At 45.3% G+C, this 12,996-nt stretch overlaps 1 protein-coding gene across 1 annotated transcript in view; it reads left to right on the plus strand.

The window, feature by feature from the left end:
* NECAB2 (N-terminal EF-hand calcium binding protein 2) overlaps positions 1-12,996 on the plus strand; it is a 136,298-nt gene extending 123,302 nt beyond the window's left edge. The window contains exons 10-13 of the mRNA XM_033157236.1: positions 7,178-7,290; positions 7,788-7,865; positions 11,320-11,411; positions 12,673-12,996. Of these exons, the coding sequence (XP_033013127.1) occupies positions 7,178-7,290; positions 7,788-7,865; positions 11,320-11,411; positions 12,673-12,701 (312 nt within the window). The 3' untranslated portion in view covers positions 12,702-12,996. The remainder of the gene's footprint in view (positions 1-7,177; positions 7,291-7,787; positions 7,866-11,319; positions 11,412-12,672) is intronic.

The raw sequence follows: 12,996 nt of genomic DNA on the forward strand, positions 1-12,996 counted from the left end.
AATAAACAAACATCAAGGTCAGTTCATAATACTGTGTTCTGGTTTGACCCTGCAGTTGCCAGCTCTAAAAAGTCTATGGTTCTGTTATTGTGATTGTGAACACAACTATTAGTTGATCTAAAGATTTTTAATCATAAAAATATAAGCCCCGCTGGATCAAGCCAAAACATCCTTTTATGACAGTGGCCAGCCTGCAAACATATGCGGGTGCAATCGCCAAATGGATGAGTCAGCTAAATATTGCAGCCCGGTGGCAAATATGTGTTTTGAAGCCTGCGGGAAATGCCTTTTGAAACCTCACAAACTATAGAGAGGTGGCTGGATCAGATCTAGGGCTTTGGCAGCTGGTCTCTGCTACAAGCAAAACACAGCTAAATTTTATAAAATGGTAAATACTGCAAAATCATTATTTCAACTTAAGAAAAAAAGATGCTGTGACAGACGGCAGAGCCAGACCAGAGTCTGGTGATGCCGTCCCCCTGAAATTTCACCAGAGTGCTGGAGCCTCTCTCTGATTTGCTATAGAGTCTGTCAGCCACAGAGGGGGAGGAACAGCAGTTTCTGAAGGGAGCAGTTTCTGAAGGGAGCAAGTTAGGGCTGGATTAGGATTTGATTTGAGATGTTAGACAGGTTTCAGGCCGGGAGATAGGGAGAACTGGTTCGGAGTTAAGTTAAACATCCACACTGAGAGGACTATCCATAGCGAGAGGACAGGGCCTTGGAGCTTGGATTGGGAGACCAAGTTGAGTGTCTGGGAAAGGTACACAGACAGGAGTGTTCTGGGAGGGCTGTGACTGAACCAGGAGAGGTAGATCTTGTGGGGATACAAGCTACCTGGGTCTCAGTATAGCCAGGAGGGGGGAGTTCTTCTAGGTCCTGAAGGCTCCCAACCCAGTAACCAGGGGTGCAGTGAACCCCTGGATCTGTTATACCATTTAGAAGACCTCAGGTGTGGGATGGTTAAGAGAGTGAGTAACTGAGGAGAAGTGCCCCTTGCTCATGAACCAAAGTATTAAGTTGTGAAGGAAGCGGTATGGTGTTGAAAGTATTTAACCGTAATATCTAAGTGACAGAAACTAAGCTAGGCATTTTACCATCTATTCTGGAAACCTGAATATTTATCTACCTGACGTGTACCAACTGATTTTTACTAACTGAAGTTTAAGAAGAGTTGTGCCTATAATACTTTGTTTAAGCCTGAGGCATCTTATAGTTAGTTAAAGTAAATAAGTTACCGGTAACTTCTACCTGAAAGGACATGTTTCCTTACCCATTTTGTTTCATAAACTTCTTTTTGTTTAATACAACTTTTCTCGTTTGTTTAATCCAGTGTTTTTCAACCTTTTTTTGGCAAAGGCACACTTGTTTCATGAAAAAAATCACGAGGCACACCACCATTAGAAAATGTTAAAAAAATTAGCTCTGTGCCTATATTGACTATATATAAAGTAATTCTCTTGAATTTTTCAATTTTTCCCACGGCACACCAGGCACCATCTCGCGGCACACTAGTGTGCCGCGGAACAGTGGTTGAAAAACACTGGTTTAATCATCTCCTGCCTGAAACTCTAAAACATTAAATTTTCCCTCACCTAAGTCCCCCGCAAGATAATCTGTGGTAAATTGTAGAAATTTGTGCAATTGGTGTACCGTGAGGTGGGTGCACCATCTTTAATTGGGGGCAGGTAGTAGGAGTGGATCCGCCACATTATTGATGGGTGGTATTAATCGGGCAGATTTTCAACTTGAGAAAAAAGATTCATTCTTGCTTTATTTGCAGAATGCACACAATATGTATTAATGTTTTTCTTTGAAGGGTCATGCTTTATAGCTCAGGACTGGTTGACTCTGCAGAGCAGAGCAGTACAAATAAGAGACATGTTTGTCACACTTGGCTAAGCCTTGATTGCACGCTGAATGCATAAAATGCCTTGAAAATGCAACCTCTACCTGCCAGGGACTCCCCGCTGATTCCTTGTGACAGGTCCCTGATGTGTTTGAAAAGATTAGCTCTGAGATCCTGTTTTTGTTGTTGTGTGAACCGATCTGTTGCCTGGAGAATGCGCTGCCATTGAAAGTCTTGTGCCAAAGATTTAAGCAAGTCCCTGTTCCTGATTCCCTCCGGACAATCTGTTAATCAAGCATCCTGATTTGCTTGCACAAAGCTTATTCAATGGTTAGATTATATCCAGTCTTCACTAAGTATTCATTCTGCTTGCAGGACAGTTACATGACATGAGGCATTTGTCCTGATTTGCTTACAGAGTCTTATATGTCTGCCTATTAGCCATTTGTTCGTCCTATGCTTTGAGTCCATTCCACCACCGCATTCCAAATTGCAAAATGCCTGCTCCTTGCGAAAGTGGATTTGGCGCACTAGAGCAACTGAGCCCTTTAACCCACTTTACGTGTGCAAACCTAACCTTCCTTTATGTGCAGAAATCCCTCCCGCAAAGTGTAGACAGTCTGGACACCTATCACCCCTGCATACAAGCAGACATCTTAATACTCATACACCTCTAGAACAAAATCTGCATTTGTATGGGCTAGAAGCAGATTCATAATGATGCTAGGCATCACTGAGCAGGAGATTTAACTCTGCTCCAGTTTTCTGGCACTTGATCAAACTAAGAATGTGAGAAGGGCCCTGCTGGATCCGGCCAATGGCCCATCTAGTCCAGCATCCTGTTCTGGCAGTGGCTAACTGGGTGCCCCTGGACAACCTGCAAGCAGGACCTGAGCACAACAGCACTCCGCCGATCTGGATTCCAGCACTGCAAGGGGTTGGACTAGATGACCCTAGGGGTCCCTTCCAACTCTACAAATTCCCAGCAACTGGTATTCAGAGGCATACTGCCTCTGACTACAGAGGTAGAACATAGCCACTTGGGCTAGTAGCTGTTGATAGACAAATTAACAGAGGGTAAGCCTAGCTTATGCTTTCTTAATTATATTATTTTTTAAATTAATTTTCAAGATTAATGTAACAACAATCCTAAGAAATAAACAGGGGAAAAGATAATAGAAATTTAGGGTTTTGTTTTTTTCTTTCCTAAATTAAGGCATTTAACATTTCTGAGTTGATGACTTCCGGCTGGCGACGCCATAGCGGGTGGTCGGGGCTGCTTCGGCTGCGAGGCGCCCGATCCATCCCGGGGGTTAGGAGCCCCGCAACCGCAAAGCGGGGCTCCGGTTGGGGTGCGGGAAGAGCGTCCCGCACCCTGGGCTCCCCGGCTGCGCCCACGGAGGCTCCGAACCCTTCCCTTGCCCCCCCTGTAAAGGGGGAGTGGGGGTGAAGGGACAACGGAGCCGGGCTTACGGGGATATGCCCCAACCGGGATGCAAATGCGGCGACAAAGCCCGCGGTGAGCGTCTTAGTTCTACCTTTGAAGAATGGAGCCAAAGGAACCCGGTGGTCGTGAGTAACTAATTTGACCAGAAATCGAGCTTTTGGAACGATCCGGGGGGAAGGAGAAAGGCAGCCTGCCTTCTTCCCTTCGAGTTAAAGAAGCTAACCAATTTGAGCAACTGCTGCTACAGGACTGCTACAATGTGCTTAAAATTGATACATGAGACTGGCAAACTTTTTTCTTGGGAAGTAAATTAGTGGAAAATATCTCCATTTAAAGTTGCGGTATCTGCGCTCCAGTTTAGGAAAATGGCGATGAACAGAGAGGCAGGAGTAGAAATTTGATACTCACTTCCTCCCCCTCTACCAGTATGCTGGGCTTCGTCCTTGAACTGGTACTGAACTCTGGACTAACGGACGAACAGAGGCTCACTGCTTTGAAGGTGGAACTGCTGTACAGGAAAGTCAAAGTCTTGTGTGGGGGTCTGAAAGAGAACCAATTGCCCACAGAGGAGGCTTTTAAAACTTTTAACACTTTGGAAGAAAGTCTTGCCAAAGAGCTGAGAGGGTGTCTGGGAAGATGGAGAGAAATGAGTGAGCTACTTCGGAGAAGAAACTCGCCTTTTGGGGGTGGCAGTCCCAAGGCGACGGTAAGATTTGTTATATCCAGTCCCCGAGGTGTGAGCTCGGGGGCCAGGGACAGAGAATTATGGTTTTTACAAGAAGAAAAGGAATGCTACAAAGAACCGGAGAAGCTGAGAGACGACGAGATGGACATCCTGGAGCTCGTGGCAAGGAGAGTTTTGGACTGTGCCTGGATCTGTGGACGCTTGGAGAGGGAAGCCACAGGGAAATTCAGTGTTGATGCCACCAGGAGAAGAATAATGGACAGAGGGGGTGTGGGGTGAAACACTAAGTAAAATTTGAAGTAGCCTGTCATGGAATTTTGAAATCGGAGGGTGAATACTGTCAACAATCTTTCTGTTTTATTTTTTGTTTGAATATGAAAGGAGATATTTTGAGTTACTATGTTATTAGCAGCAGTTTAAAGGATAGAAGAGATAGATATGATATAAATGATTGGTGAAGATTTCAATGGAAGAAGAATTATGATGAGATATTACTACGATGATGCATTGTTAGTTAAATGTTGAATATATAATTGTGTGTAACTATATAATTGAATTTGAATTTCAGGAGAAATGGTTATAAAATAGATTAAGGATATGAACTCGAAGGAGAAAGGGCAGGGGAAGTCAATGGTCAAGATATGGAAATAGAAATTTTCTTTTTAAAGAAAAGATGCAACAAGAAAACTTGACACTGTTTGTATTTGTTTTATCAATGTATTTGTTTTGTATTTGTTTAATTGTAGGTGTGGGTGTGGGTATATGTTGTTATAAGAAAAAGGTCAATAAATTCTTATAAAAAAAAAAAAACATTTCTGAGTTGATATGTAGCTGAGTTCCAATCCTCCCTTTGGTGAGGAATTTGCAGTGTGGGGGTAGAAGGAGGGAGGGCAAAAAGAAAACAGACCTCCTTTTATTGCCTTCTATCTCCCCAGGCCCACCATAAGGTAAAGCAAGGCAACCACCTGCGGCAGGTAGTGGACAGGGAGCCATGTGGTCAGATCTGTGTGTCGTATTGCAAGAGTCAGCTGCCAATCTGTTTCTCTTCTGTGTGTGGAATGGGTGCCATTTTGTCTTTTGCCCCAGACAGCAAAATGTCTTGGGCCACATTTGCCTCTCCTTCACCCTGCGGGCCCTATCAAGGGCCCCACATTCCCTCCATATTAACAAGCGACGTGGTTTCAAGCTGCATTCATTGTCAAGCTTTGCTGTTTGGTTCCAGTTGTGAGCAAGGTTAACCAGGGCGATTGCTTTTCTAATCAAATCCAGCCACTTGTGATTAAAAAAGCAACTCGAGTATGAAAATAGGGCCTGAAAATAGCTTGCCTGCATTTGACAAGGGTGCCTTCGTATGGTGTCTCATGGCGGGGTGGAGGAGTATTTTGACTTCGTAAGGGAAGATTCAAAATCCATCTACCTTCATCTTGCAGATGGGGGTGGGCTGTAGCTCTCTAATACAAAATGGTGGTATTTGAAGAATGACTTTTCGCTTCATCGCTGCTTGATGTTTGGAGGCAGTTGTTGTCAAGGGGGGAGGAAGGAATCCTCTTTCCTATATTGCGTAGTTTTTGAACATTTGGAATTTCTGAGCTAGTATGGTATTTGTGACCATTACCTGAGCCACCAGGGTTCAAATTTCCCACACTGGTATGAAGCTTGCTTGGAACAGTCTTTCTCTCTTGGGCTAACCTACACCACAAGGTTGTTGTTATTAACTTGAGTAACACAGACAGAGTCCAGAGATCAAAGAAAGTGATAATACTTTTACTTGTAAACTGAACGAGAACAGAGGGTAACTTGTGGAGAAAGAAAGATATAAGCATTTTACATAAAACAATATAACGTATCAATAAAACAAAGTGACAAAATGCATTAAAATACAAAGCCAGCAATTTTAAGGCAAATCTGCATAATAAAATTACACAAGACAATGAGAACCCAGAATGTATCTATTTTATCTCTCCATATATTCTCTTCCTCCTTTCATATTTATGTCACCAGTTTTCTTCCAAGGTAGGTACCCAGTATGTTAAGTCTTCTTGACAGCAGGTGGCTCTTTCTTCCAGAGGGAGGGGGCAGAAGGAGTGACAGGGTGGACTCAGGGGTTGAGTGATGGCAAATATGTTAACCTACAAATAGGGATGTTGAGGAATTCCAACAAAAATAGAAAAAGAAGCAGAAATCCCTCCAGTTTGCATATTTTTTGTAGTCAGGAAAAGAAATCGGTTGAGCAAATAACAATCAGTATTCATTTACTTCATTGTTGTGTTTTAAGCCTACAAACAACTCATAATTAATGACATTTTCACATTCCCTTTACATTAAAGCGAATGTAAGTTATGTAAACGATTATGTATCTTATGTTACAGTGGGATGTATTTTGCAGAAACTGAGCTGCAGTGGCATGGAAGCATTGCTAATTGTGATGCATCTATGTCAGAAAGGAAATCACTGCCTTCTTATTTCCTTGCCTGCAACTCATTTGTATTGCAGGATATAGTCACAGTGACACTGCTTGGCACATAGCTGCATGAGATGGACTCGTTTGTCAGCTTTGATTATTCTCCATGTCCCAGGCATGCATCGTAGAAGAGTTGGGCCCCCACCCTATTTACCTGGGGTCTTGCTAGCTGGCTGCGGAGACAGAGGTAGCTAGAAACAGAGACAGAACACTTCCTGTAGCAACCAGGAAGTGAGCACTGTGGGTTGTATCCAATGCTAGTAAGACCAAGAGTGAACCCATTGAAAGGAATGGATATGACTAATGTAGAACCATTTATTCAAATGGAATACAACCCTATGTACCAAATGAATGCTGGTATGCAGCATTTGTGTAGCACTTTCAGGCAATCAAACATTATCTAGTTGTAAGCCTTACAACAACCCTGTAAAGGCAAGTCAGACAGAAGGCCAGTTCCTTTAAACTTTCTAGTGAGCTAAGAGCGGGGGGGGGGGGAACCAAGGTCTTCCTGATTTGTAATTGTGGCCAAGGCTGAAATCCTAACCCCACTTACCTGGAAAGAACACACCACTGAATTCAGTGAGACTTACTCCTGTGTAAGCATGGTTAGGATTGCACTGTTAGTCTCTTATTCACTACTGCACCAGTTTTCCAAAGCAAAGTATATCTATCAAAGTCAAGGTTCAACTACGTGAAGATTCACTTCACTTTGGTTTTCTTTCTCTCCTCTCACTCTAGTATCTTCTTTTGGTACGAACTGAGATGACAGCTTCCCAGAAGCATCTGGGGGAGTTCTGTGGCTCCCTTAAGCAGTACTTGAAGACTGTGGCAGGAGAACGGGACTGCTTTCAGTAAGTACCACTTCTGTGCTCCTGCAGGAATGTTGGATATGGTGGGGCATGATTGAGTCTGGTTCCCACAACCTCCTTTTCTATGTCATTTCTTACAGATATCCTACTGGGATGGGATTGTGAGAAGAGCCCAATGCTAGTTGTGATCGTGGGCCAATGCGCTCCCATAAAATGTTATAAATAGATCCAATTAAAGAGTGGCTGTCACATTCTTTTCTTAATTTCACATTCTTGTAAGAGGCAGACAGTTCACGAGAATTGCTGTGGTTCATCAACCACAGAGATAATTGCTGAATAGTTTCTGTTTTCATGACAAGTGGGAGCACTAAGGGGGAAATAATTGTAAGAAGAATTCTAATATCCACCATCAAGAAATAGTTTTATGGGGACCATCCAAAATGCTGCAAAGAATATATGGCCATTCACGCTGTATCCCTTAACCACAAAGTTTTTTCAACTGCTGCCCACATTTCTCTCTCTCTCTCTCTGTTTTGCAGTGTAACTGCAGTCAGGCTTCCTGATGGGGTCACTTTCATCGTCTACGAGTTCTGGGAGACAGAGGATGACTGGAAGAGGTAAGGCAAAACAGCAAGTAGACTCTTAGCAGCCATTTGGAATGCAACTACAAGGAAACTGCCCAAACAATGCAGCAAATCATTCATAAGCAGCAGCTCACCATGTAACAGCCAATAGCTGTTACTTTTTTGCTGCACATATTTCAACTATGAAACTCAGTCATGGCCACTGGATGGTTTAAAAAGAGGATTAGACAAATTCATAGAGGAGTGGGCTATCATAGGTTATGCTCTTCCTCCACAGTTGGGGAGATAGATACACACACACACACACACACACACACACCTACATACCTGTATATTCACAAAAGTTTAACCTTGTACACGTGTGTATCTATCCTAGGAGGATATAACATTTTTAGGTGCTGGGGCCAATTTGGGAAGGAACTTTTCTGCATTAAATGAAATGTTCCTTTGGGCTGAATTCCAGAAACAAAAAGGGTGTCATGATACACGGTGTCACTAAGGGGCCTCTCCCCCAAACCCCGGAGAAAGTTTTGCACTTAGAAAATTGTTTCCATGTGTCTAAAAATCAATGAGGAAAAAGACGACAGCATAAACCAGTACAATGATTTAATTTTTAAGGCAGCCAGCGTAACAGCAGCAAAATGGGGGAAGCAAAGCTTGACAGCTTGAAGGAGTGCTTAGTGCACTGGTTTCTAGTAAAGCTGTCATTCAAAATGCAAAAGGCAGGAGGGGAGTTGCAGGGGTCCACTGCGGGCTCTCTTGGCTTCCACTTTTTAAAAACACGCACACATCTGCCTTAGATCTGTGCCAACAGTCTCACCTGCATGATGACTCCATTCAGTTCCCTGCAGAGCCTTCTGAACATGAAACTCCTTGGCCATCTGTTGGGATGGGCACCACTGCTCCCCTCACCCCCTGGCCTTGTGCCCTGCAGTTCATCATAGCCGCCCACCTGAGCACAAGGCCCTGAATGTGCTCATCACTGGTCAGCAGCAGGGCAAAGCTCTGTGGCACCAAAGGCAGCTGATCAGAGAGAGTGCCGGGGGAAGGAAGGAGATGAGCAAAGCTAAAAAGGGAGCCCCCTCTTGGGGCACAGTACAGCCACAGAATTTTGAGAGCAGCAAGGCACTTTGACTGCTTTGTGGACTTGTGCGTTTCTGCAACTCTGATGCAAACTCCCTATTTATTTATTTATTTATTTATTTGTTTGTTTGTTTGTTTGTTTGTTTAAAAAACTGGCTCTGCAAGTACAGTGGTACCCCGCTAGACGAAAATAATTCGTTCCGCGAAAATTTTCGTCTAGCGGGGTTTTCGTCTTGCGGAGCGGCAATGGGAGCCGCGCTCCGCAAAACGAAAAAAAAAAAAATGAAATTTTTTCGTCTTGCGAGGCAGCCCCATAGACTTTTTCGTCTAGCGGGGCTGCCTCCCGCTAGACGAATGCTTTCGTCTAGCGAGTTTTTCGTCTAGCGAGGCATTCGTCTAGCGGGGTACCACTGTATATAAGTTGCAGCAGTGATGGTACACCTGGAAAGGATGGATTGAATGGCTGGTGCCTAAATCCCCTCAGCACTTTTTGCAATCTTAACCTCATGTAGGTGTAAGTCCGATTGGATCTCAGTGGGACTTACCTTCTAAGTAGACGTGTGTAGGATTGCACAGTTTAAAAAGTTTGCATGCTGCTGTTTGTTCTTTTTAAAATAAAATTCTGCAACAGCAAGCAGCCTTCCTGAAGCATGCATGAGGGACTAGTTTGCCAACCTGTAAGTCAAAGGTTTGGTGCAAAAGAGCAGAAGAAGGGTCTGCTGGACCAGCCCAGCATCCTGTTCTCACAGTGGCCAACCAGATGCCTGTGGGAAGCACACCTGGAGTACAACAGCACTCTTCCCACCTGTGATTCTCCGAAATTTTGGGTTGTGGTTAGTAGCCATGAATTTGTCTAAACCTCTTTTTAAAAGCCACAAATTGGTGGCAATCACCATATCTAGTTGCAGCAAGTTCCATAGTTTAACCATGCCCTGTTCTTGTGTCTACCTTGAATCTTCCAACATTCAGTTTAGCTGCATGGCAACAATTTGGGTTGTTATAATAAAACAACAACAACAATTTATTTGTACCCCGCCCATCCGGCTTGGTTTCCCAAGCCACTCTGGGCGGCTTCCAACAAAAATTAAAATACATCAAAAACTTCCCTAAACAGGGCTGCCTTCGGGTATTTTCTAAATGTCAGGTAGTTGTTTATCTCTTTGACTTCTGATGGGAGGGCGTTCCACAGGGCGGGCGCCACTACCGAGAAGGCCCTCTGCCTGGTTCCCTGTAGCTTATTAGGAAACGGAGGAAAAACTGTTTTATATATGACTTCACTCCATGCATGATCTCACCTCCCCCATTACTTGTCTTTTTTCCCTAAACTAAAAGGCCCCAGTTGTTATAACATTCCCTCATAGAAGAGTTGCTTCAGCTTCTTGAGCATTTTTGGTTACTTTTCCTTTCTACCCTTTTTCCAGCTCTACAATATCCTTTTTGAGGTAGAGCAACTAAAATTGTAGTGTGTTCCACGCCGTAAATTTGGATAACGGCATGGTGATATTAACAAGTTTGAAATCTAGTCCCTTTCCTAATGATTCCTAACATGTAATTCACCTTTTTCGCAGCTGCCGCATGCTGTGTTTTGCATTTCACCTGCCATCATTGCTGGCTAGCAGCAGCGATGGCTGTGCCCATTAGGCTCCCAGCTTTGTGTCCCCAAACACAGTAGATGGAGCCGTTAACAGGCAGAGCCAGCTAATTCTAGTTTTATGCCATTCTCCTCTTTCCTGCCAGGTTCTGAAAGGGCTACAACTAAGACAAAGGAAGAGGGAAATGGTGGGCATTGACACCCACTGGACTGGTAGTATGTAAGCAGCCAGGCAGTGCCCCTTTTGCCCTACTAGAGTTGCCTCCACTGGTTAATGGACTGCACTGTACAGATCAACTACAGTGCCAAATAGTCCTTTCTTCCGCAGCTCCTGTTGCACTACCCAAAAAAAAAAAAATCAGCCAGAGGGAGAGTCTTGCTCGCCCCATAGCAAAATAGGAAGGAGGTGGAGACAAGAAAAGTGTTAACAAGCTGGTTTCAAAACCTCCCAAGGCACTTCAAAAGATAAATGTTCTTCCTTTGGCGAAAGTATTAAAGAAATTCACATTCTAGCTAGCCAAACATGACAGATATAAATTACCACTGAGTGGTTGGGATTTTTTTGTGCTAAAGCCACTGGTTCCCACCCCCCCAAGCTCAGTTCTGTGACTTGTTCTGTGGGGAAACATTTATGGTCAAACCAAAACCTCAGCCAACTTGGGGTGTGGGCTGGTGCAGTGTAGGGCTCCTCTTTCACAGGCTCGGCCCTTATTTCATCAGCTCATTGCTCAGGTAAAAGTGAGACTGGCTCTGAAAAAAACAAGGCCACCTTCTCTCTCTCTCGCTCTCTCTCTTTCTCTCCCTCTCCTGCAGGCACCTCCAGAGTCCTGCTTGCAAAAGCTTCCAGCATGTGAAAGTGGATACGCTCACCCAACCGGAAGCAGTGTCCAGTGTGTCAGTGCCAGGTACAGATCCAGAATGTGATATATAGGAGGGAGGAGAATGAACTGGGAGACAGATTTTCTGGCGAGCAGTTCTGTGTCTGCAACTCAGAGCAGAATGCCAATTCAGGATGGGAGCAACTAAGCTGCTTCCTTCTGGGTTGGGGGAAGAGCCACCCTTCTAAAGGGATCTCCCCTTTTAAAAACACCACCACCACCAAGTGGTATTGGTGTTCCCATTCCTGTTGTTTTATCCCAACAGACTGTGACGCTAGCCTGATTCAGCTACTCTTACGAAGGGGGACAGAAGGAATGAGCACACTCGATCTGCTTCTCCTTCTCCCCCACGAGAGGGAAGCCTGCTCTATTCACATAGGGACCCCAGGGTTGAACATCACATGGGGAACCTGCATGAGGACAGCAAGCTCCCCACTGCAGATGGTCAACCTCCAGGTCTCTTCTCTCCAAAAGGGAGGCAAGAGCAGAGCTAGCAAGCCTCTCTCCAGTCTTCCTCCACCCCTCTTGTGTAGGGAACCTAGAAAGCGGCCTTAGGTTTCCCCAAGCTCAGAATTGTCTACATTGACTTTGAACCTGGGACCTTTTGTATGCAAAGCAAAGGCTCTGCCACTGAACAGCTTGCCACCTGTGTGGATATAACACAGAGGTGAACACCAGAGTGGAGTTACTGCCTTGCAGGGGCATAGCAAACCGCTGGGCTGCCGGGGGTGGCAAGCCAAGCGGCACCTCTGGGGGCGGAGCATCGCTCTGCACGGGCCAGCTGGCCCGCCCCTCTCCATTCCCCGTGGGCTCCGCTCAGGGAATGCAGCAGGGTTTTTGCCGCTGCACTCCCTGAGCAGAGCTGTCCCGGGGGATGGAGAGGGGTTGGGCCAGCAAGGGGGGTGTCACTCCCCTCTCCTTTCTCCGCCGGCTCCGCTCAGGGAGCGCAGGGGCGAAAAAAGCTGCTGAAAGGGGGAAAGCCCCCTCTTTCAGCGGCTTTTTAAACCGCCGGCTGAAGGCGGGGATTGCGGGGGCGGAGCCCCGCCCCGAGTGTCACCCCCCCAGGGCGCTACGTGGGGTGGCCCGCCCCCCACCCCTCTTTCCTCCGCCCCTGCTGCCTCGCATTAAATGCCACAATTGCCACTCCAAGCCAACCACTTGCTCAGGTTTTCAACACTGCAATGTAGCACCAGATTGCAGAAAAGTCCATTAACACAAGTAGAGGTTAGGGTTGGGTCCTTTTATATTTGTGATGAAACAAAACAAAACCTTTTCCCCCCCTTTGCAGCTGCTTGGTGCACCCTCAACCAAGACTGATCAGGGGAGGCTGGCATTGTTCCCTCTTCACCAGGCACTCTTGGAAGTTTCCGCTGTTTTGCAGAGAACAAAACTCCTGTCTTTTCTAATGACTTTGTTAACAGGTGTTGTCTTTCTCTCCCCCCCCCCACGCCATCCCAAAAAACGTTTCTACCTGGAACTGTTGTTTACTTGCTTGCTATCTGAAGTGAAGGAAAAACAAAACAAACCAAAAGCCTAACTTCTGACCCTGCCAGGCACACATTTCCCCTTCTGAGCTCAAAGCTCTCTGCCATTTGTTGCAGCCGCCACCACT

Source organism: Lacerta agilis, chromosome 8 (assembly GCF_009819535.1).
Source record: "Lacerta agilis isolate rLacAgi1 chromosome 8, rLacAgi1.pri, whole genome shotgun sequence".
Taxonomy (NCBI): domain Eukaryota; kingdom Metazoa; phylum Chordata; class Lepidosauria; order Squamata; family Lacertidae; genus Lacerta; species Lacerta agilis.